General features: G+C 45.1%; 1 protein-coding gene across 1 annotated transcript in view; it reads left to right on the forward strand.

Moving 5' to 3' along the window:
• DNAH9 (dynein axonemal heavy chain 9) overlaps positions 1-27,508 on the forward strand; it is a 233,304-nt gene that overhangs the window by 176,101 nt on the left and 29,695 nt on the right. The window contains exons 48-51 of the mRNA XM_072113597.1: positions 5,428-5,688; positions 8,897-9,322; positions 18,897-19,016; positions 19,205-19,393. Of these exons, the coding sequence (XP_071969698.1) occupies positions 5,428-5,688; positions 8,897-9,322; positions 18,897-19,016; positions 19,205-19,393 (996 nt within the window). The remainder of the gene's footprint in view (positions 1-5,427; positions 5,689-8,896; positions 9,323-18,896; positions 19,017-19,204; positions 19,394-27,508) is intronic.

Genomic DNA, 27,508 nt, shown 5'->3' on the forward strand with positions numbered 1-27,508 from the left:
ACTCTCAAGGGAACTCTCCAGCAGGTGTAACCATGCAGACAGTGGAGAGATGTGTAATGAGACCTTTGTGTATGTTATTAGTAGCTGCAGGACTGTTGAGTATGATTTTATACTCCAGGATTGTAGCTTCTCCAAATGCACTTGGGGTTGTCCTCACACTGCTGTGCTCTCTGCAGACAGTGTTTGGTAGTGGCCATGTAGAGATATTTTATCATACGTTTCTGTATGTTGCTTTCGAGCAGCAGTGTATGTTTTTATTCCAGTAGTACGCTTTCTGCGGCATGTCCTCACACTGCTGTGTTCCTGGCTCCCTGCAATGAGCAGATCCAAAGCTGCTCCTCTCAGTGAGACTGCTGGTGTTTTCATTTAGAGATGCTAGAGTTTACTCAAAGGAGAGGAGCTGTGTGGATTAGTGCCCTCCAGAGAGCACAGAACACAGCAGTGTGAGGACAAACCCTAGTGCAAAATCCCAGAATATAAATACATATTTCACAGTTTTGCTGATACTGACAACATTACACGTCTCTCCAGGGGGCAATACATAATACTGGCTACAGAGAGCACAGAGCACAGCAGTGTGAGGTCTGATTACATATCTCTCCAGGGACAATACATAACACTGGCTGCAGAGAGCACAGAGCACAGCAGTGTGAGGTCTGATTACACATCTCTCCAGGGAGAGTACATAACACTGGCTGCAGAGAGCACAGAGCACAGCAGTGTGAGGTCTGATTACACATCTCTCCAGGGACAATACATAACACTGGCTGCAGAGAGCACAGAGCACAGCAGTGTGAGGTATGATTACACATCTCTCCAGGGACAATACATAACACTGGCTGCAGAGAGCACAGAGCACAGCAGTGTGAGGTCTGATTACACATCTCTCCAGGGACAATACATAACACTGGCTGCAGAGAGCACAGAGCACAGCAGTGTGAGGTCTGATTACACATCTCCCCAGGGACAATACATAACACTGGCTGCAGAGAGCACAGAGCACAGCAGTGTGAGGTCTGATTACACATCTCTCCAGGGACAATACATAACACTGGCTGCAGGGAGCACAGAGCACAGCAGTGTGAGGTCTGATAACACATCTCTCCAGGGACAATACATAACACTGGCTGCAGAGAGCACAGAGCACAGCAGTGTGAGGTCTGATTACACATCTCTCCAGGGACAATACATAACACTGGCTGCAGAGAGCACAGAGCACAGCAGTGTTAGGTCTGATTACACATTTCTCCAGGGACAATACATAACACTGGCTGCAGAGAGCACAGAGCACAGCAGTGTGAGGTCTGATTACACATCTCCCCAGGGACAATACATAACACTGGCTGCAGAGAGCACAGAGCACAGCAGTGTGAGGTCTGATTACACATCTCTCCAGGAACAATACATAACACTGGCTGCAGAGAGCACAGAGCACAGCAGTGTGAGGTCTGATTACACATCTCTCCAGGGACAATACATAACACTGGCTGCAGGGAGCACAGAGCACAGCAGTGTGAGGTCTGATTACACATCTCTCCAGGGACAATACATAACACTGGCTGCAGAGAGCACAGAGCACAGCAGTGTGAGGTCTGATTACACATCTCTCCAGGGACAATACATAACACTGGCTGCAGGGAGCACAGAGCACAGCAGTGTGAGGTCTGATTACACATCTCTCCAGGGACAATACATAACACTGGCTGCAGAGAGCACAGAGCACAGCAGTGTTAGGTCTGATTACACATCTCTCCAGGGACAATACATAACACTGGCTGTAGAGAGCACAGAGCACAGCAGTGTGAGGTCTGATTACACATCTCTCCAGGGACACTACATAACACTGGCTGCAGAGAGCACAGAGCACAGCAGTGTGAGGTGTGATTACACATCTCTCCAGGGACAGTACATAACACTGGGTGCAGAGAGCACAGAGCACAGCAGTGTGAGGTCTAATTACACATCTCTCCAGGTACATCACATAACACTGGCTGCAGAGAGCACAGAGCACAGCAGTGTGAGGTCTGATTACATATCTCTCCAGGGACAATACATAACACTGGCTGCAGAGAGCACAGAGACAAGCAGTGTGAGGTCTGATTACACATCTCTCCAGGGATAATACATAACACTGGCTGCAGAGAGCACAGAGCACAGCAGTGTGAGGTCTGATTACACATCTCTCCAGGTATAATACATAACACTGGCTGCAGAGAGCACAGAGCACAGCAGTGTGAGGTCTGATTACACATCACTCCCCAGGGACAATACATAACACTGGCTGCAGAGAGCACAGAGCACAGCAGTGTGAGGTCTGATTACACATCTCTCCAGGGACAATACATAACACTGGCTGCAGAGAGCACAGAGCACAGCAGTGTGAGGTCTGATTACACATCTCTCCAGGGACAATACATAACACTGGCTGCAGAGAGCACAGAGCACAGCAGTGTGAGGTCTGATTACACATCTCTCCAGGGACAATACATAACACTGGCTGCAGAGAGCACAGAGCACAGCAGTGTGAGGTCTGATTACACATCTCTCCAGGGACAATACATAACACTGGCTGTAGAGAGCACAGAGCACAGCAGTGTGAGGTATGATTACACATCTCTCCAGGGACAATACATAACACTGGCTGCAGAGAGCACAGAGCACAGCAGTGTGAGGTCTGATTACACATCTCTCCAGGGACAATACATAACACTGGCTGCAGAGAGCACAGAGCACAGCAGTGTGAGGTCTGATTACACATCTCTCCAGGGACAATACATAACACTGGCTGTAGAGAGCACAGAGCACAGCAGTGTGAGGTATGATTACACATCTCTCCAGGGACAATACATAACACTGGCTGCAGAGAGCACAGAGCACAGCAGTGTGAGGTCTGATTACACATCTCTCCAGGGACAATACATAACACTGGCTGCAGAGAGCACAGAGCACAGCAGTGTGAGGTCTGATTACACATCTCTCCAGGGACAATACATAACACTGGCTGTAGAGAGCACAGAGCACAGCAGTGTGAGGTGTGATTACACATCTCTCCAGGGACTATACATAACACTGGCTGTAGAGAGCACAGAGCACAGCAGTGTGAGGTCTGATTACACATCTCTCCAGGGACATTATATAACACTGGCTGCAGAGAGCACAGAGCACAGCAGTGTGAGGTATGATTACACATCTCTCCAGGGACAATACATAACACTGGCTGCAGAGAGCACAGAGCACAGCAGTGTGAGGTATGATTACACATCTCTCCAGGGACAATACTCAACAAGGTTAAAATTGCTGACCGGTTCCCTTTAACCATTACACTATATAAAGGAGGACCCCTGTAACTGCACTCAGTTAGTAAAAATCTAGTTGTTGAGTCCAAATGGAAACTTCATCATTGAGTGTAGAGTAGTGTGTGCAGCACAAGTGATATATTCTGTTCCAGCGTCTGTGCGACCCCCGGGAGACGCGGCCGACATCTCCTCACAGTAATTGGCGTAGCGCTGCGGCGCGGCCGTCGGGGGCTCCCACATGACTTTCTACACTTTTAATCTTCAGCACTTACATGATTCCTGAGCCAGGCAGAACCTTATTCCTCCAACATTTCAATTTACATGCAGTCTCCGTAGGTTTAGGAAAATCGGAGAAGAATGTTACCACGGTAATTGTTAAAAAGGCCGTGCGTCCTGCGTACAACCTCAGCTTACATTCTGGACCTCCAGGAAGGGGGGTGGGAGGTCCTGCACATACACAGCAGTGTCATTCATATATACATCCAAATATCACAGTCCTGCTGCTACTAACAACATACACAATGGTCTGATTACACATCTCTCCATGTACAATACTTAGCTGCAGAAAGCGCAGAGCACAGCAGTGTGAGGTCTGATTACACATCTCTCCAGGGACAATACATAACACTGTCTGCAGAGAGCACAGAGCACAGCAGTGTGAGGTCTGATTACACATCTCTCCAGGGACAATATATAACACTGGCTGCAGAGAGCACAGAGCACAGCAGTGTGAGGTCTGATAACACATCTCTCCAGGGACAATATATAACACTGGCTGCAGAGAGCACAGAGCACAGCAGTGTGAGGTCTGATTACACATCTCTCCAGGGACAATACATAACACTGGCTGCAGAGAGCACAGAGCACAGCAGTGTGAGGTCTGATTACACATCTCTCCAGGGACAATACATAACACTGGCTGCAGAGAGCACAGAGCACAGCAGTGTGAGGTCTGATTACACATCTCTCCAGGGACAATACATAACACTCGCTGCAGAGAGCATAGAGCACAGCAGTGTGAGGTCTGATTACACATCTCTCCAGGGACATTGCATAACACTGGCTGCATACAGCACAGAGCACAGCAGTGTGAGGTCTGATTACACATCTCTCCAGAGACAATATATAACACTGGCTGCAGAGAGCACAGAGCACAGCAGTGTGAGGTCTGATTACACATCTCTCCAGGGACAATACATAACACTGGCTGTAGAGAGCACAGAGCACAGCAGTGTGAGGTCTGATAACACATCTCTCCAGGGACAATACATAACACTGGCTGCAGAGAGCACAGAGCACAGCAGTGTGAGGTCTGATTACACATCTCTCCAGGGACAATACATAACACTGGCTGCAGAGAGCACAGAGCACAGCAGTGTGAGGTGTGATTACACATCTCTCCAGGGACAATACATAACACTGGCTGCAGAGAGCACAGAGCACAGCAGTGTGAGGTGTGATTACACATCTCTCCAGGGACAGTACATAACACTGGCTGCAGAGAGCACAGAGCACAGCAGTGTGAGGTCTGATTACACATCTCTCCAGGGACAATACATAACACTGGCTGCAGAGAGCACAGAGCACAGCAGTGTGAGGTCTGATTACACATCTCTCCAGGGACAATACATAACACTGGCTGCAGAGAGCACAAAGCACAGCAGTGTGAGGTATGATTACACATCTCTCCAGGGACAGTACATAACACTGGCTGCAGAGAGCACAGAGCACAGCAGTGTGAGGTCTGATTACACATCTCTCCAGGGACAATACATAACACTGGCTGCAGAGAGCACAGAGCACAGCAGTGTGAGGTCTGATTAGACATCTCTCCAGGGACAATACATAACACTGGCTGCAGAGAGCACAGAGCACAGCAGTGTGAGGTCTGATTACACATCTCTCCAGGGACAATACATAACACTGGCTGCAGAGAGCACAGAGCACAGCAGTGTGAGGTCTGATTACACATAACACTGTCTGTAGTCGTTATGGTCACAGCGGCTGATCCCTTCCAATCTGATGTGGGGAGAGGGATGTGGTTACATGTTCCGGCAGTGGTCTGTGGTCTGTGGCTGTGCCTTGTCCTCGGGGGTGACCCATGGGGTAGTGACAATGTCTCTGGTGACAGGTGGATGAACTGAAAGCCAAGCTGGCAGCGCAGGAGGTGGAGCTGAAGCAGAAGAACGAGGACGCTGACAAACTCATCCAAGTGGTCGGGGTGGAGACCGAGAAAGTGGCCAAGGAGAAGGCCGTGGCTGACGAGGAGGAGAAGAAGGTGGCCATCATAGCCGAGGAGGTCGGGAAGAAGCAGAAGGACTGCGAGACCGATTTAGCCAAAGCAGAACCGGCTTTAGTGGCCGCTCAAGAAGCTCTGAATACACTCAACAAGGTAAGGCTAGAGGCCCTACATACAGAGGGGTCATGTCCTACATACAGGGGGGTCATGTCCTACATACAGAGGGGTCATGTCCTACATACAGAGGGGTCATGTCCTACATACAGAGGGGCCATGTCCTACATACAGAGGGGTCATGTCCTACATACAGGGGGGTCATGTCCTACATACAGAGGGGCCATGTCCTACATACAGGGGGTCATGTCCTACATACAGGGGGGTCATGTCCTACATACAGAGGGGTCATGTCCTACATACAGGGGGGTCATGTCCTACATACAGAGGGGCCATGTCCTACATACAGAGGGGTCATGTCCTACATACAGAGGGGTCATGTCCTACATACAGAGGGGTCATGTCCTACATACAGAGGGGTCATGTCCTACATACAGGGGGGTCATGTCCTACATACAGAGGGGCCATGTCCTACATACAGAGGGGTCATGTCCTACATACAGAGGGGTCATGTCCTACATACAGGGGGGTCATGTCCTACATACAGGGGGGTCATGTCCTACATACAGGGGGTCATGTCCTACATACAGAGGGGTCATGTCCTACATACAGGGGGGTCATGTCCTACATACAGAGGGGCCATGTCCTACATACAGAGGGGTCATGTCCTACATACAGAGGGGTCATGTCCTACATACAGAGGGGTCATGTCCTACATACAGAGGGGTCATGTCCTACATACAGGGGGGTCATGTCCTACATACAGAGGGGCCATGTCCTACATACAGAGGGGTCATGTCCTACATACAGAGGGGTCATGTCCTACATACAGGGGGGTCATGTCCTACATACAGAGGGGCCATGTCCTACATACAGGGGGGTCATGTCCTACATACAGAGGGGTCATGTCCTACATACAGAGGGGTCATGTCCTACATACAGAGGGGTCATGTCCTACATACAGAGGGGTCATGTCCTACATACAGAGGGGCCATGTCCTACATACAGAGGGGCCATGTCCTACATACAGGGGGTCATGTCCTACATACAGGGGGGTCATGTCCTACATACAGAGGGGTCATGTCCTACATACAGAGGGGTCATGTCCTACATACAGAGGGGTCATGTCCTACATACAGAGGGGTCATGTCCTACATACAGAGGGGTCATGTCCTACATACAGGGGGGTCATGTCCTACATACAGGGGGTCATGTCCTACATACAGAGGGGTCATGTCCTACATACAGGGGGTCATGTCCTACATACAGAGGGGTCATGTCCTACATACAGGGGGGTCATGTCCTACATACAGGGGGGTCATGTCCTACATACAGGGGGGTCATGTCCTACATACAGAGGGGTCATGTCCTACATACAGGGGGGTCATGTCCTACATACAGGGGGGTCATGTCCTACATACAGGGGGGTCATGTCCTACATACAGAGGGGTCATGTCCTACATACAGAGGGGTCATGTCCTACATACAGGGGGGTCATGTCCTACATACAGAGGGGTCATGTCCTACATACAGGGGGGTCATGTCCTACATACAGAGGGGTCATGTCCTACATACAGGGGGGTCATGTCCTACATACAGGGGGTCATGTCCTACATACAGGGGGTCATGTCCTACATACAGGGGGTCATGTCCTACATACAGAGGGGTCATGTCCTACATACAGGGGGTCATGTCCTACATACAGAGGGGTCATGTCCTACATACAGGGGGGTCATGTCCTACATACAGGGGGGTCATGTCCTACATACAGGGGGTCATGTCCTACATACAGAGGGGTCATGTCCTACATACAGGGGGTCATGTCCTACATACAGAGGGGTCATGTCCTACATACAGGGGGGTCATGTCCTACATACAGGGGGGTCATGTCCTACATACAGGGGGTCATGTCCTACATACAGGGGGGTCATGTCCTACATACAGGGGGGTCATGTCCTACATACAGGGGGTCATGTCCTACATACAGAGGGGTCATGTCCTACATACAGGGGGTCATGTCCTACATACAGAGGGGTCATGTCCTACATACAGGGGGGTCATGTCCTACATACAGGGGGGTCATGTCCTACATACAGGGGGTCATGTCCTACATACAGGGGGGTCATGTCCTACATACAGGGGGGTCATGTCCTACATACAGAGGGGCCATGTCCTACATACAGGGGGTCATGTCCTACATACAGGGGGGTCATGTCCTACATACAGGGGGGTCATGTCCTACATACAGGGGGGTCATGTCCTACATACAGGGGGGTCATGTCCTACATACAGGGGGGTCATGTCCTACATACAGAGGGGTCATGTCCTACATACAGAGGGGTCATGTCCTACATACAGGGGGGTCATGTCCTACATACAGGGGGGTCATGTCCTACATACAGGGGGGTCATGTCCTACATACAGAGGGGTCATGTCCTACATACAGAGGGGTCATGTCCTACATACAGGGGGGTCATGTCCTACATACAGGGGGGTCATGTCCTACATACAGGGGGTCATGTCCTACATACAGAGGGGTCATGTCCTACATACAGGGGGGTCATGTCCTACATACAGGGGGGTCATGTCCTACATACAGGGGGTCATGTCCTACATACAGGGGGGTCATGTCCTACATACAGGGGGGTCATGTCCTACATACAGGGGGGTCATGTCCTACATACAGGGGGTCATGTCCTACATACAGAGGGGTCATGTCCTCCATACAGAGGGGTCATGTCTTAGATACAGAGGGGTCATGTTCTACATAAAGGGGGGGTCATGTCCTCCATACAGAGGGGTCATGTCCTACATACAGAGGGGTCATGTCCTACATACAGAGGGGCCATGTCCTACATACAGAGGGGTCATGTCCTACATACAGGGGGGTCATGTCCTCCATACAGAGGGGTCATGTCCTACATACAGAGGGGTCATGTCCTACATACAGAGGGGTCATGTCCTACATACAGAGGGGTCATGTCCTACATACAGAGGGGCCATGTCCTACATACAGGGGGGTCATGTCCTACATACAGGGGGGTCATGTCCTACATACAGAGGGGTCATGTCCTACATACAGGGGGTCATGTCCTACATACAGAGGGGTCATGTCCTCCATACAGAGGGGTCATGTCTTAGATACAGAGGGGTCATGTTCTACATAAAGGGGGGGTCATGTCCTCCATACAGAGGGGTCATGTTCTCCATGGACCTCCTAAGATGATCTAATATCCTGTCATTCTAGAACAATCTGACAGAGCTGAAGTCGTTTGGTTCTCCACCTTCAGCCGTCACCAACGTCACAGCAGCGGTCATGGTCCTCACAGCCCCGGGTGGTAGAGTCCCCAAGGACAGGAGCTGGAAGGCGGCCAGGGTGGTCATGGGCAAAGTAGACGGCTTCCTGGATTCTCTGATCAACTTTAATAAGGAGAATATTCATGAAAACTGTATGAAAGCCATTCAGCCCTATCTGCAAGACGCCGAGTTCAACCCCGAATTCATCGCCTCCAAATCCCTCGCTGCTGCCGGACTCTGCTCCTGGGTCATCAACATCGTCAAGTTCTATGAGGTCTACTGCGAGGTGGAACCAAAACGCCAAGCCCTGAACAAAGCCAACGCTGACCTGGCTGCTGCAGAGGAGAAGCTGTCCAGCATCAAGGCAAAGATTGCTGTAAGTCACCTCTCCATAGGATAGACATACTATAATACTGCCCCCTATGTACAGGAATATAACTACTATAATACTGCCCCCTATGTACAGGAATATAACTACTATAATACTGCCCCCTATGTACAGGAATATAACTACTATAATACTGCCCCCTATGTACAGGAATATAACTACTATAATACTGCCCCCCTATGTACAGGAATATAACTACTATAATACTGCCCCCCTATGTACAGGAATATAATTACTATAATACTGCCCCCTATGTACAGGAATATAACTACTATAATACTGCCCCCTATGTACAGGAATATAACTACTATAATACTGCCCCCTATGTACAGGAATATAACTACTATAATACTGCCCCCTATGTACAGGAATATATCTACTATAATACTGCCCCCTATGTACAAGAATATAACTACTATAATACTGCCCCCTATATACAGGGATATAACTACTATAATACTGCCCCCTATGTACAAGAATATAACTACTATAATACTGCCCCCTATGTACAAGAATATAACTACTATAATACTACCCCCTATGTACAAGAATATAACTACTATAATACTGCCCCCTATGTACAAGAATATAACTACTATAATACTGCCTCCTATGTACAAGAATATAACTACTATAATACTGCCCCCTATGTACAGGAATATAACTACTATAATACTGCCTTCTATGTACAAGAATATAACTACTATAATACTGCCCCCTATGTACAGGAATATAACTACTATAATACTGCCCCCTATGTACAGGAATGTAACTACTATAATACTGCCCCCTATGTACAAGAATATAACTACTGTAATACTGCCCCCTATGTACAAGAATATAACTACTATAATACTGCCCCCTGTGTACAGGAATATAACTACTATAATACTGCCCCCTATGTACAAGAATATAACTACTATAATACTGCCCCCTATGTACAGGAATATAACTACTATAATACTGCCTCCTATGTACAAGAATATAACTGCTATAATACTGCCCCCTATGTACAGGAATATAACTACTATAATACTGCCCCCTATGTACAGGAATATAACTACTATAATACTGCCTCCTATGTACAAGAATATAACTACTATAATACTGCCCCCTATGTACAGGAATATAACTACTATAATACTGCCTTCTATGTACAAGAATATAACTACTATAATACTGCCCCCTATGTACAGGAATATAACTACTATAATACTGCCCCCTATGTACAGGAATGTAACTACTATAATACTGCCCCCTATGTACAGGAATATAACTACTATAATACTGCCCCCTATGTACAGGAATATACCTACTATAATACTGCTCCCTATGTACAGGAATATAACTACTATAATACTGCCCCCTATGTACAGGAATATAACTACTATAATACTCCCCCTATGTACAGGAATATAACTACTATAATACTGCCCCTATGTACAGGAATATAACTACTATAATACTGCCCCCTATGTACAGGAATATAACTACTATAATACTGCCCCCTATGTACAGGAATATAATTACTATAATACTGCCCCCTATGTACAAGAATATAACTACTATAATACTGCCCCCTATGTACAGAAATATAACTACTATAATACTGCCCCCTATGTACAGGAATATAACTACTATAATACTACCCCCTATGTACAGGAATATAACTACTATAATACTGCCCCCTATGTACAAGAATATAACTACTATAATACTGCCCCCTATGTACAGGAATATAACTACTATAATACTGCCCCCTATGTACAGGAATATAACTACTATAATACTGCCCCTATGTACAAGAATATAACTACTATAATACTGCCCCCTATGTACAGGAATATAACTACTATAATACTGCCCCCTATATAGAGGAATATAACTACTATAATACTGCCCCCTATGTACAGGAATATAACTACTATAATACTGCCCCCTATGTACAGGAATATAACTACTATAATACTGCCCCCTATGTACAGGAATATAACTACTATAATACTGCCCCCTATGTACAGGAATATAACTACTATAATACTGCCCCCTATGTACAGGAATATAACTGCTATAATACTGCCCCCTATGTACAAGAATATTACTACTATAATACTGCCCCCTATGTACAAGAATATAACTACTATAATACTGCCCCCTATGTACAAGAATATAACTACTATAATACTGCCCCCTATGTACAGGAATATAACTACTATAATACTGCCCCCCTATGTACAGGAATATAACTACTATAATACTGCCCCCTATGTACAAGAATATAACTACTATAATACTGCCCCCTATGTACAGGAATATAACTACTATAATACTGCCCCCTATGTACAGGAATATAACTACTATAATACTGCCCCCTATGTACAGGAATATAACTACTATAATACTGCCCCCTATGTACAAGAATATAACTACTATAATACTGCCCCCTATGTACAGGAATATAACTACTATAATACTGCCACCTATGTACAGGAATATAACTACTATAATACTGCCTCCTATGTACAGGAATATAACTACTATAATACTGCCCCCTATGTACAGGAATATAACTACTATAATACTGCCCCCTATGTACAGGAATATAACTACTATAATACTGCCCCTATGTACAGGAATATAACTACTATAATACTGTCTTTATGTACAGAAATATAACTACTATAATACTGCCCCCTATGTACAAGAATATAACTACTATAATACTGCCCCCTATGTACAGGAATATAACTACTATAATACTGCCCCCTATGTACAGGAATATAACTACTATAATACTGCCCCCTATGTACAGAAATATAACTACTATAATACTGCCCCCTATGTACAAGAATATAACTACTATAATACTGCCCCCTATGTACAGGAATATAACTACTATAATACTGCCCCCTATGTACAGGAATATAACTACTATAATACTGCCCCTATGTACAGGAATATAACTACTATAATACTGCCCCCTATGTACAGGAATATAACTACTATAATACTGCCCCTATGTACAGGAATATAACTACTATACTACTGCCCCCTATGTACAGGAATATAACTACTATAATACTGCCCCCTATGTGCAAGAATATAACTACTATAATACTGCTCCCTATGTACAGGAATATAACTACTATAATACTGCCCCCTATGTACAGGAATATAACTACTATAATACTGCCCCCTATGTACAGGAATATAACTACTATAATACTGCCCCCTATGTACAGGAATATAACTACTATAATACTGCCCCCTATGTACAAGAATATAACTACTATAATACTGCCCCCTATGTACAGGAATATAACTACTATAATACTGCCCCCTATGTACAGGAATATAACTACTATAATACTGCCCCCTATGTACAGGAATATAACTACTATAATACTGCCCCCTATGTACAGGAATATAACTACTATAATACTGCCCCCTATGTACAGGAATATAACTGCTATAATACTGCCCCCTATGTACAAGAATATTACTACTATAATACTGCCCCCTATGTACAAGAATATAACTACTATAATACTGCCCCCTATGTACAAGAATATAACTACTATAATACTGCCCCCTATGTACAGGAATATAACTACTATAATACTGCCCCCCTATGTACAGGAATATAACTACTATAATACTGCCCCCTATGTACAAGAATATAACTACTATAATACTGCCCCCTATGTACAGGAATATAACTACTATAATACTGCCCCCTATGTACAGGAATATAACTACTATAATACTGCCCCCTATGTACAGGAATATAACTACTATAATACTGCCCCCTATGTACAAGAATATAACTACTATAATACTGCCCCCTATGTACAGGAATATAACTACTATAATACTGCCACCTATGTACAGGAATATAACTACTATAATACTGCCTCCTATGTACAGGAATATAACTACTATAATACTGCCCCCTATGTACAGGAATATAACTACTATAATACTGCCCCCTATGTACAGGAATATAACTACTATAATACTGCCCCTATGTACAGGAATATAACTACTATAATACTGTCTTTATGTACAGAAATATAACTACTATAATACTGCCCCCTATGTACAAGAATATAACTACTATAATACTGCCCCCTATGTACAGGAATATAACTACTATAATACTGCCCCCTATGTACAGGAATATAACTACTATAATACTGCCCCCTATGTACAGAAATATAACTACTATAATACTGCCCCCTATGTACAAGAATATAACTACTATAATACTGCCCCCTATGTACAGGAATATAACTACTATAATACTGCCCCCTATGTACAGGAATATAACTACTATAATACTGCCCCTATGTACAGGAATATAACTACTATAATACTGCCCCCTATGTACAGGAATATAACTACTATAATACTGCCCCTATGTACAGGAATATAACTACTATACTACTGCCCCCTATGTACAGGAATATAACTACTATAATACTGCCCCCTATGTGCAAGAATATAACTACTATAATACTGCTCCCTATGTACAGGAATATAACTACTATAATACTGCCCCCTATGTACAGGAATATAACTACTATAATACTGCCCCCTATGTACAGGAATATAACTACTATAATACTGCCCCCTATGTACAGGAATATAACTACTATAATACTGCCCCCTATGTACAAGAATATAACTACTATAATACTGCCCCCTATGTACAGGAATATAACTACTATAATACTGCCCCCTATGTACAAGAATATAACTACTATAATACTGCCTCCTATGTACAGGAATATAACTACTATAATACTGCCCCCTATGTACAAGAATATAACTACTATAATACTGCCCCCTATGTACAGGAATATAACTACTATAATACTGCCCCCTATGTACAAGAATATAACTACTATAATACTGCCCCTATGTACAGGAATATAACTACTATAATACTGCCCCCTATGTACAGGAATATAACTACTATAATACTGTCTCCTATGTACAGGAATATAACTACTATAATACTGCCCCCTATGTACAAGAATATAACTACTATAATACCGCCCCTATGTACAAGAATATAACTACTATAATACTGCCCCCTATGTACAAGAATATAACTACTATAATACTGCCCCCTATGTACAGGAATATAACTACTATAATACTGCCCCCTATGTACAGGAATATAACTACTATAATACTGTCTCCTATGTACAGGAATATAACTACTATAATACTGCCCCCTATGTACAAGAATATAACTACTATAATACCGCCCCTATGTACAAGAATATAACTACTATAATACTGCCCCCTATGTACAGGGATATAACTACTATAATACTGCCCCCTATGTACAAGAATATAACTACTATAATACCGCCCCTATGTACAAGAATATAACTACTATAATGCTGCCCCCTATGTACAAGAATATAACTACTATAATACTGCCCCCTATGTACAGGAATATAACTACTATAATACTGGCCCTATGTACAAGAATATAACTACTATAATACTGCCTCCTATGTACAAGAATATAACTACTATGATACTGCCCCCTATGTACAGGAATATAACTACTATAATACTGCCCCCTATGTACAAGAATATAACTACTATGATACTGCCCCCTATGTACAGGAATATAACTACTATAATACTGCCCTCTATGTACAGGAATATAACTACTATAATACTGCCCCCTATGTACAGGAATATAACTACTATAATACTGCCCCCTATGTACAGGAATATAACTACTATAATACTGCCCCCTATGTACAGGAATATAACTACTATAATACTGCCCCCTATGTACAGGAATATAACTACTATAATATTACTGCCTCCTATGTACAAGAATATAACTACTATAATACTGCCCCCTATGTACAGGAATATAACTACTATAATACTGCCCCCTATGTACAAGAATATAACTACTATAATACTGCCCCCTATGTACAGGAATATAACTACTATAATACTGCCCCCTATGTACAGGAATATAACTACTATAATACTGCCCCCTATGTACAAGAATATAACTACTATAATACTGCCCCCTATGTACAGGGATATAACTACTATAATACTGCCCCCTATGTACAGGGATATAACTACTATAATACTGCCCCCTATGTAGAAGAATATAACTACTATAATACTGCCCCCTATGTACAGGAATATAACTACTATAATACTGCCCCCTATGTACAAGAATATAACTACTATAACAATGCCCCCTATGTAAGGAATATAACTACTATAATACTGTCCCCTATGTACAGGAATATAACTACTATAATACTGCCCTCTATGTACAAGAATATAACTACTATAATACTGCTCCCTATGTACAAGAATATAACTACTATAATACTGCCCCTATGTACAGGAATATAACTACTATAATACTGCCCCCTATGTACAGGAATATAACTACTATAATACTGCCCCCTATGTACAAGAATATAACTACTTTAATACTGCCCCCTATGTACAAGAATATAACTACTATAATACTGCCCGCTATGTACAGGAATATAACTACTATAATACTGCCCCTATGTACAGGAATATAACTACTATAATACTGCCCCCTATGTACAAGAATATAACTACTATAATACTGCCTCCTATGTACAGGAATATAACTACTATAATACTGCCCCCTATGTACAAGAATATAACTACTATAATACTGCCCCCTATGTACAGGAATATAACTACTATAATACTGCCCCCTATGTACAGGAATATAACTACTATAATACTGCCCCCTATGTACAGGAACATAACTACTATAATACTGCCCCCTATATACAAGCATATAACTACTATAATACTGCCCCCTATGTACAGGAATATAACTACTATAATACTGCCCCCTATGTACAAGAATATAACTACTATAATACTGCCCCCTATGTACAGGAATATAACTACTATAATACTGCCCCCTATGTACAGGAACATAACTACTATAATACTGCCCCCTATGTACAAGCATATAACTACTATAATACTGCCCCCTATGTACAAGAATATAACTACTATAATACTGCCCCCTATGTACAGGAATATAACTACTATAATACTGCCCCCTATGTACAAGAATATAACTACTATAATACTGCCCCCTATGTACAGGGATATAACTACTATAATACTGCCCCCTATGTACAAGAATATAACTACTATAATACTGCCCCCTATGTACAGGGATATAACTACTATAATACTGCCCCCTATGTACAAGAATATAACTACTATAATACTGCCCCCTATGTACAAGAATATAACTACTATAATACTGCCCTCTATGTACAAGAATATAACTACTATAATACTGCCCCCTATGTACAGGAATATAACTACTATAATACTGCCCCCTATGTACAAGAATATAACTACTATAATACTGCCCGCTATGTACAGGAATATAACTACTATAATACTGCCCCTATGTACAGGAATATAACTACTATAATACTGCCCCCTATGTACAGGAATATAACTACTATAATACTGCCCCCTATGTACAGGAATATAACTACTATAATACTGCCCCCTATGTACAGGAATATAACTACTATAATACTGCCCCCTATGTACAGGAATATAACTACTATAATACTGCCCCTATGTACAGGAATATAACTACTATAATACTGCTCCCTATGTACAAGAATATAACTACTATAATACTGCCCCCTATGTACAAGAATATAACTACTATAATACTGCCCCCTATGTACAGGAATATAACTACTATAATACTGCCCCCTATGTACAAGAATATAACTACTATAATACTGCCCCCTATGTACAGGAATATAACTACTATAATACTGCCCCCTATGTACAGGAACATAACTACTATAATACTGCCCCCTATGTACAAGCATATAACTACTATAATACTGCCCCCTATGTACAGGAATATAACTACTATAATACTGCCCCCTATGTACAAGAATATAACTACTATAATACTGCCTCCTATGTACAGGAATATAACTACTATAATACTGCCCCCTATGTACAAGAATATAACTACTATAATACTGCCCCCTATGTACAAGAATATAACTACTATAATACTGCCCTCTATGTACAAGAATATAACTACTATAATACTGCCCCCTATGTACAGGAATATAACTACTATAATACTGCCCCCTATGTACAAGAATATAACTACTATAATACTGCCCCCTATGTACAGGAATATAACTACTATAATACTGCCCCCTATGTACAGGAATATAACTACTATAATACTGCCCCCTATGTACAAGAATATAACTACTATAATACTGCCCTCTATGTACAGGAATATAACTACTATAATACTGCCCCCTATGTACAGGAATATAACTACTATAATACTGCCCCCTATGTACAAGAATATAACTACTATAATACTGCCCCCTATGTACAGGAATATAACTACTATAATACTGCCCCCTATATAGAGGAATATAACTACTATAATACTGCCCCCTATGTACAGGAATATAACTACTATAATACTGCCCCCTATGTACAGGAATATAACTACTATAATACTGCCCCCTATGTACAGGAATATAACTACTATAATACTGCCCCCTATGTACAAGAATATAACTACTATAATACTGCCCCCTATGTACAGGAATATAACTACTATAATACTGCCCCTATGTACAAGAATATAACTACTATAATACTGCCCCCTATGTACAAGAATATAACTACTATAATACTGCCCCCTATGTACAAGAATATAACTACTATAATACTGCCCCCTATGTACAGGAATATAACTACTATAATACTGCCCCTATGTACAAGAATATAACTACTATAATACTGCCCCCTATGTACAAGAATATAACTACTATAATACTGCCCCCTATGTACAAGAATATAACTACTATAATACTGCCCCCTATGTACAAGAATATAACTACTATAATACTGCCCCCTATGTACAAGAATATAACTACTATAATACTGCCCCCTATGTACAAGAATATAACTACTATAATACTGCCCCCTATGTACAAGAATATAACTACTATAATACTGCCCCCTATGTACAAGAATATAACTACTATAATACTGCCCCCTATGTACAAGAATATAACTACTATAATACTGCCCCCTATGTACAAGAATATAACTACTATAATACTGTCCCCTATGTACAGGAATATAACTACTATAATACTGCCCCCTATGTACAGGAATATAACTACTATAATACTGCCCCTTATGTACAAGAATATAACTACTATAATACTGCCCCCTATGTACAAGAATATAACTACTATAATACTGTCCCCTATATACAGGAATATAACTACTATAATACTGCCCCTATGTACAGGAATATAACTACTATAATACTGCCCCCTATGTACAGGAATATAACTACTATAATACCGCCCCCTATGTACAAGAATATAACTACTATAATACTGCCCCCTATGTACAAGAATATAACTGCTATAATACTGCACTGTTCTCTGATGTTACTGAATATTCTCTGGTTTTTATATTTCAGTTCCTGAATGAAAATCTTGCCAAACTTACAGCAAAATTTGAGAAGGCCACGGCAGATAAGCTGAAGTGTCAGCAGGAGGCAGACACTACTGCTCTCACCATCTCTCTCGCTAATCGGCTGGTAAGGGAAATGTTGTTACTTCTCCTTTCTAGAGAGGGAGCAGTGAGTCACAGCAGCTAGGTCTCTATCCTCCAGTGCAGAACCATATATGGAGTGGGGAGGAAGGAGCTGTGAGTCACAGCAGCTAGGTCTCTATCTATTCCATATCCCTCCCTCCGTGTAATTCTCTGTTCCTCTTGGTGGTGTAGGTCGGAGGACTCGCCTCTGAGAACGTGCGCTGGGCGGAGGCGGTCAGGAACTTCAAGCTGCAAGAGAGCACGCTGTGCGGGGACGTCCTCCTCATCACCGCCTTTGTCTCCTACCTCGGATACTTTACCAAGAAATACCGCCAGGACCTGATGGATAAGACCTGGAGGCCGTACCTCGGGGAGCTGAAGGTAAGTCCACATGACCACCCGCCAACATGTACTTGTACTCTAGTCACACATAAAGCTGCACATAGAGGAGCTCTGACCACCCGGCACATTCTCATGGAGTTCACGTCTTCCTCGGATGATGATGATTTTCCATGTTTATAACTGATGTGGCGGCAGAATGGGGCATGTACAATAGTGCAACTCCCATCATCCTCTGCAGTCCGGGACCAGGCTGGGACCCAGCCGTCTGTGCAGTGCACCGGCCCAGTGGGTTTACTGACTTTATTTGTCGATTATGTATGAGAGGAACGAGACAGAACAGCGGAGGGCAAATATTCAAGTGTCTCGCAGCCCCAGAGGCAGTGCTGCAGCGTATCATCAGATGCCAGAAATACTGGCCACACCCCCAGACACTGCCCTCAAATACTCTGTGCTGCTGTGTCTTGCTCCCCCACTATGTAACTCTCAGTCTATACCCCACATGATCAGCTCCTCTCCTGAAATACTCTGTGCTGCTGTGTCCTGCTCCCCCACTATGTAACTCTCAGTCTATACCCCCCACATGATCAGCTCCTCTCCTGAAATACTCTGTGCTGCTGTGTCCTGCCCCCCACTATGTAACTCTCAGTCTATACCCCACATGATCAGCTCCTCTCCTGAAATACTCTGTGCTGCTGTGTCCTGCTCCCCCACTATGTAACTCTCAGTCTATACCCCACATGATCAGCTCCTCTCCTGAAATACTCTGTGCTGCTGTGTCCTGCTCCTCCACTATGTAACTCTCAGTCTATACCCCACATGATCAGCTCCTCTCCTGAAATACTCTGTGCTGCTGTGTCCTGCTCCCCACTATGTAACTCTCAGTCTATACCCCACATGATCAGCTCCTCTCCTGAAATACTCTGTGCTGCTGTGTCCTGCTCCTCCACTATGTAACTCTCAGTCTATACCCCCACATGATCAGCTCCTCTCCTGAAATACTCTGTGCTGCTGTGTCCTGCTCCCCCACTATGTAACTCTCAGTCTATACCCCACATGATCAGCTCCTCTCCTGAAATACTCTGTGCTGCTGTGTCCTGCCCCCCCCCCCACTATGTAACTCTCAGTCTATACCCCACATGATCAGCTCCTCTCCTGAAATACTCTGTGCTGCTGTGTCCTGCTCCTCCACTATGTAACTCTCAGTCTATACCCCACATGATCAGCTCCTCCCCTGAAATACTCTGTGCTGCTGTGTCCTGCTCCCCACTATGTAACTCTCAGTCTATACCCCACATGATCAGCTCCTCTCCTGAAATACTCTGTGCTGCTGTGTCCTGCTCCTCCACTATGTAACTCTCAGTCTATACCCCACATGATCAGCTCCTCTCCTGAAATACTCTGTGCTGCTGTGTCCTGCTCCCCACTATGTAACTCTCAGTCTATACCCCACATGATCAGCTCCTCTCCTGAAATACTCTGTGCTGCTGTGTCCTGCTCCCCCACTATGTAACTCTCAGTCTATACCCCACATGATCAGCTCCTCTCCTGAAATACTCTGTGCTGCTGTGTCCTGCCCCCCCCCACTATGTAACTCTCAGTCTATACCCCCACATGATCAGCTCCTCTCCTGAAATACTCTGTGCTGCTGTGTCCTGCTCCTCCACTATGTAACTCTCAGTCTATACCCCCACATGATCAGCTCCTCTCCTGAAATACTCTGTGCTGCTGTGTCCTGCTCCCCCACTATGTAACTCTCAGTCTATACCCCACATGATCAGCTCCTCTCCTGAAATACTCTGTGCTGCTGTGTCCTGCTCCCCACTATGTAACTCTCAGTCTATACCCCACATGATCAGCTCCTCTCCTGAAATACTCTGTGCTGCTGTGTCCTGCTCCCCCACTATGTAACTCTCAGTCTATACCCCACATGATCAGCTCCTCTCCTGAAATACTCTGTGCTGCTGTGTCCTGCTCCCCCCCACTATGTAACTCTCAGTCTATACCCCACATGATCAGCTCCTCTCCTGAAATACTCTGTGCTGCTGTGTCCTGCTCCTCCACTATGTAACTCTCAGTCTATACCCCACATGATCAGCTCCTCTCCTGAAATACTCTGTGCTGCTGTGTCCTGCTCCTCCACTATGTAACTCTCAGTCTATACCCCACATGATCAGCTCCTCTCCTGAAATACTCTGTGCTGCTGTGTCCTGCTCCCCCACTATGTAACTCTCAGTCTATACCCCACATGATCAGCTCCTCTCCTGAAATACTCTGTGCTGCTGTGTCCTGCTCCCCCACTATGTAACTCTCAGTCTATACCCCACATGATCAGCTCCTCTCCTGAAATACTCTGTGCTGCTGTGTCCTGCCCCTCCACTATGTAACTCTCAGTCTATACCCCACATGATCAGCTCCTCTCCTGAAATACTCTGTGCTGCTGTGTCCTGCTCCCCACTATGTAACTCTCAGTCTATACCCCACATGATCAGCTCCTCTCCTGAAATACTCTGTGCTGCTGTGTCCTGCTCCCCCCCCACTATGTAACTCTCAGTCTATACCCCACATGATCAGCTCCTCTCCTGAAATACTCTGTGCTGCTGTGTCCTGCTCCTCCACTATGTAACTCTCAGTCTATACCCCACATGATCAGCTCCTCTCCTGAAATACTCTGTGCTGCTGTGTCCTGCCCCCCCACTATGTAACTCTCTGTCTATACCCCACATGATCAGCTCCTCTCCTGAAATACTCTGTGCTGCTGTGTCCTGCCCCCCCACTATGTAACTCTCAGTCTATACCCCACATGATCAGCTCCTCTCCTGAAATACTCTGTGCTGCTGTGTCCTGCTCCCCCACTATGTAACTCTCAGTCTATACCCCCACATGATCAGCTCCTCTCCTGAAATACTCTGTGCTGCTGTGTCCTTCCCCCCCCCCACTATGTAACTCTCAGTCTATACCCCACATGATCAGCTCCTCTCCTGAAATACTCTGTGCTGCTGTGTCCTGCTCCCCACTATGTAACTCTCAGTCTATACCCCACATGATCAGCTCCTCTCCTGAAATACTCTGTGCTGCTGTGTCCTGCTCCCCCACTATGTAACTCTCAGTCTATACCCCACATGATCAGCTCCTCTCCTGAAATACTCTGTGCTGCTGTGTCCTGCTCCGCCACTATGTAACTCTCAGTCTATACCCCACATGATCAGCTCCTCTCCTGAAATACTCTGTGCTGCTGTGTCCTGCTCCCCCCACTATGTAACTCTCAGTCTATACCCCACATGATCAGCTCCTCTCCTGAAATACTCTGTGCTGCTGTGTCCTGCTCCGCCACTATGTAACTCTCAGTCTATACCCCCACATGATCAGCTCCTCTCCTGAAATACTCTGTGCTGCTGTGTCCTGCTCCCCACTATGTAACTCTCAGTCTATACCCCACATGATCAGCTCCTCTCCTGAAATACTCTGTGCTGCTGTGTCCTGCCCCCCCACTATGTAACTCTCAGTCTATACCCCACATGATCAGCTCCTCTCCTGAAATACTCTGTGCTGCTGTGTCCTGCTCCCCCACTATGTAACTCTCAGTCTATACCCCACATGATCAGCTCCTCTCCTGAAATACTCTGTGCTGCTGTGTCCTGCTCCCCCACTATGTAACTCTCAGTCTATACCCCCACATGATCAGCTCCTCTCCTGAAATACTCTGTGCTGCTGTGTCCTGCTCCCCCACTATGTAACTCTCAGTCTATACCCCACATGATCAGCCCCTCTCCTGAAATACTCTGTGCTGCTGTGTCCTGCTCCTCCACTATGTAACTCTCAGTCTATACCCCACATGATCAGCTCCTCTCCTGAAATACTCTGTGCTGCTGTGTCCTGCTCCCCACTATGTAACTCTCAGTCTATACCCCACATGATCAGCTCCTCTCCTGAAATACTCTGTGCTGCTGTGTCCTGCTCCCCCACTATGTAACTCTCAGTCTATACCCCACATGATCAGCTCCTCTCCTGAAATACTCTGTGCTGCTGTGTCCTGCTCCTCCACTATGTAACTCTCAGTCTATACCCCACATGATCAGCTCCTCTCCTGAAATACTCTGTGCTGCTGTGTCCTGCTCCCCACTATGTAACTCTCAGTCTATACCCCACATGATCAGCTCCTCTCCTGAAATACTCTGTGCTGCTGTGTCCTGCTCCTCCACTATGTAACTCTCAGTCTATACCCCACATGATCAGCTCCTCTCCTGAAATACTCTGTGCTGCTGTGTCCTGCTCCCCACTATGTAACTCTCAGTCTATACCCCACATGATCAGCTCCTCCCCTGAAATACTCTGTGCTGCTGTGTCCTGCCCCCCACTATGTAACTCTCAGTCTATACCCCACATGATCAGCTCCTCTCCTGAAATACTCTGTGCTGCTGTGTCCTGCTCCCCCACTATGTAACTCTCAGTCCAGTATACCCCACATGATCAGCTCCTCTCCTGAAATACTCTGTGCTGCTGTGTCCTGCTCCCCCACTATGTAACTCTCAGTCTATACCCCACATTGATCAGCTCCTCTCCTGAAATACTCTGTGCTGCTGTGTCCTGCCCCCCCCCCACTATGTAACTCTCAGTCTATACCCCCACATGATCAGCTCCTCTCCTGAAATACTCCTGTGCTGCTGTGTCCTGCTCCCCACTATGTAACTCTCAGTCTATACCCCACATGATCAGCTCCTCTCCTGAAATACTCTGTGCTGCTGTGTCCTGCTCCCCACTATGTAACTCTCAGTCTATACCCCACATGATCAGCTCCTCTCCTGAAATACTCTGTGCTGCTGTGTCCTGCTCCCCCACTATGTAACTCTCAGTCTATACCCCACATGATCAGCTCCTCTCCTGAAATACTCTGTGCTGCTGTGTCCTGCTCCTCCACTATGTAACTCTCAGTCTATACCCCACATGATCAGCTCCTCTCCTGAAATACTCTGTGCTGCTGTGTCCTGCTCCCCCACTATGTAACTCTCAGTCTATACCCCACATGACCAGCTCCTCTCCTGAAATACTCTGTGCTGCTGTGTCCTGCTCCCCCCCCACTATGTAACTCTCAGTCTATACCCCACATGATCAGCTCCTCTCCTGAAATACTCTGTGCTGCTGTGTCCTGCTCCTCCACTATGTAACTCTCAGTCTATACCCCACATGATCAGCTCCTCTCCTGAAATACTCTGTGCTGCTGTGTCCTGCTCCCCACTAGTAACGTCTATACCCCACATGATCAGCTCCTCTCCTGAAATACTCTGTGCTGCTGTGTCCTGCTCCTCCACTATGTAACTCTCAGTCTATACCCCACATGATCAGCTCCTCTCCTGAAATACTCTGTGCTGCTGTGTCCTGCTCCCCCCCACTATGTAACTCTCAGTCTATACCCCACATGATCAGCTCCTCTCCTGAAATACTCTGTGCTGCTGTGTCCTGCTCCCCCCCACTATGTAACTCTCAGTCTATACCCCACATGATCAGCTCCTCTCCTGAAATACTCTGTGCTGCTGTGTCCTGCTCCCCCACTATGTAACTCTCAGTCTATACCCCACATGATCAGCTCCTCTCCTGAAATACTCTGTGCTGCTGTGTCCTGCCCCCCCACTATGTAACTCTCTGTCTATACCCCACATGATCAGCTCCTCTCCTGAAATACTCTGTGCTGCTGTGTCCTGCTCCCCCACTATGTAACTCTCAGTCTATACCCCACATGATCAGCTCCTCTCCTGAAATACTCTGTGCTGCTGTGTCCTGCTCCCCCACTATGTAACTCTCAGTCTATACCCCACATGATCAGCTCCTCTCCTGAAATACTCTGTGCTGCTGTGTCCTTCCCCCCCCACTATGTAACTCTCAGTCTATACCCCACATGATCAGCTCCTCTCCTGAAATACTCTGTGCTGCTGTGTCCTGCTCCCCCACTATGTAACTCTCAGTCTATACCCCACATGATCAGCTCCTCTCCTGAAATACTCTGTGCTGCTGTGTCCTGCTCCCCCACTATGTAACTCTCAGTCTATACCCCACATGATCAGCTCCTCTCCTGAAATACTCTGTGCTGCTGTGTCCTGCTCCGCCACTATGTAACTCTCAGTCTATACCCCACATGATCAGCTCCTCTCCTGAAATACTCTGTGCTGCTGTGTCCTGCTCCCCCACTATGTAACTCTCAGTCTATACCCCACATGATCAGCTCCTCTCCTGAAATACTCTGTGCTGCTGTGTCCTGCTCCGCCACTATGTAACTCTCAGTCTATACCCCACATGATCAGCTCCTCTCCTGAAATACTCTGTGCTGCTGTGTCCTGCTCCCCACTATGTAACTCTCAGTCTATACCCCACATGATCAGCTCCTCTCCTGAAATACTCTGTGCTGCTGTGTCCTGCCCCCCCACTATGTAACTCTCAGTCTATACCCCACATGATCAGCTCCTCTCCTGAAATACTCTGTGCTGCTGTGTCCTGCTCCCCCACTATGTAACTCTCAGTCTATACCCCACATGATCAGCTCCTCTCCTGAAATACTCTGTGCTGCTGTGTCCTGCTCCTCCCACTATGTAACTCTCAGTCTATACCCCACATGATCAGCTCCTCTCCTGAAATACTCTGTGCTGCTGTGTCCTGCTCCCCCACTATGTAACTCTCAGTCTATACCCCACATGATCAGCTCCTCTCCTGAAATACTCTGTGCTGCTGTGTCCTGCCCCCCCACTATGTAACTCTCAGTCTATACCCCACATGATCAGCTCCTCTCCTGAAATACTCTGTGCTGCTGTGTCCTGCTCCCCCACTATGTAACTCTCAGTCTATACCCCACATGATCAGCTCCTCTCCTGAAATACTCTGTGCTGCTGTGTCCTGCTCCCCCACTATGTAACTCTCAGTCTATACCCCACATGATCAGCTCCTCTCCTGAAATACTCTGTGCTGCTGTGTCCTGCTCCCTCCACTATGTAACTCTCAGTCTATACCCCACATGATCAGCTCCTCTCCTGAAATACTCTGTGCTGCTGTGTCCTGCTCCCCCACTATGTAACTCTCAGTCTATACCCCACATGATCAGCTCCTCTCCTGAAATACTCTGTGCTGCTGTGTCCTGCTCCCCACTATGTAACTCTCAGTCTATACCCCACATGATCAGCTCCTCTCCTGAAATACTCTGTGCTGCTGTGTCCTGCCCCCCACTATGTAACTCTCAGTCTATACCCCACATGATCAGCTCCTCTCCTGAAATACTCTGTGCTGCTGTGTCCTGCTCCCCCACTATGTAACTCTCAGTCTATACCCCACATGATCAGCTCCTCTCCTGAAATACTCTGTGCTGCTGTGTCCTGCTCCCCCACTATGTAACTCTCAGTCTATACCCCACATGATCAGCTCCTCTCCTGAAATACTCTGTGCTGCTGTGTCCTGCTCCCCCACTATGTAACTCTCAGTCTATACCCCACATGATCAGCTCCTCTCCTGAAATACTCTGTGCTGCTGTGTCCTGCTCCCCACTATGTAACTCTCAGTCTATACCCCACATGATCAGCTCCTCTCCTGAAATACTCTGTGCTGCTGTGTCCTGCCCCCCACTATGTAACTCTCAGTCTATACCCCACATGATCAGCTCCTCTCCTGAAATACTCTGTGCTGCTGTGTCCTGCTCCCCCACTATGTAACTCTCAGTCTATACCCCACATGATCAGCTCCTCTCCTGAAATACTCTGTGCTGCTGTGTCCTGCTCCCCCCACTATGTAACTCTCAGTCTATACCCCACATGATCAGCTCCTCTCCTGAAATACTCTGTGCTGCTGTGTCCTGCTCCCCCACTATGTAACTCTCAGTCTATACCCCACATGATCAGCTCCTCTCCTGAAATACTCTGTGCTGCTGTGTCCTGCTCCCCCACTATGTAACTCTCAGTCTATACCCCACATGATCAGCTCCTCTCCTGAAATACTCTGTGCTGCTGTGTCCTGCTCCCCACTATGTAACTCTCAGTCTATACCCCACATGATCAGCTCCTCTCCTGAAATACTCTGTGCTGCTGTGTCCTGCTCCCCCACTATGTAACTCTCAGTCTATACCCCAATACCTGAAATACTCTGTGCTGCTGTGTCCTGCTCCCCCACTATGTAACTCTCGGC

The sequence above is a fragment of the Engystomops pustulosus genome, chromosome 6, assembly GCF_040894005.1.
Source record: "Engystomops pustulosus chromosome 6, aEngPut4.maternal, whole genome shotgun sequence".
Classification (NCBI taxonomy): domain Eukaryota; kingdom Metazoa; phylum Chordata; class Amphibia; order Anura; family Leptodactylidae; genus Engystomops; species Engystomops pustulosus.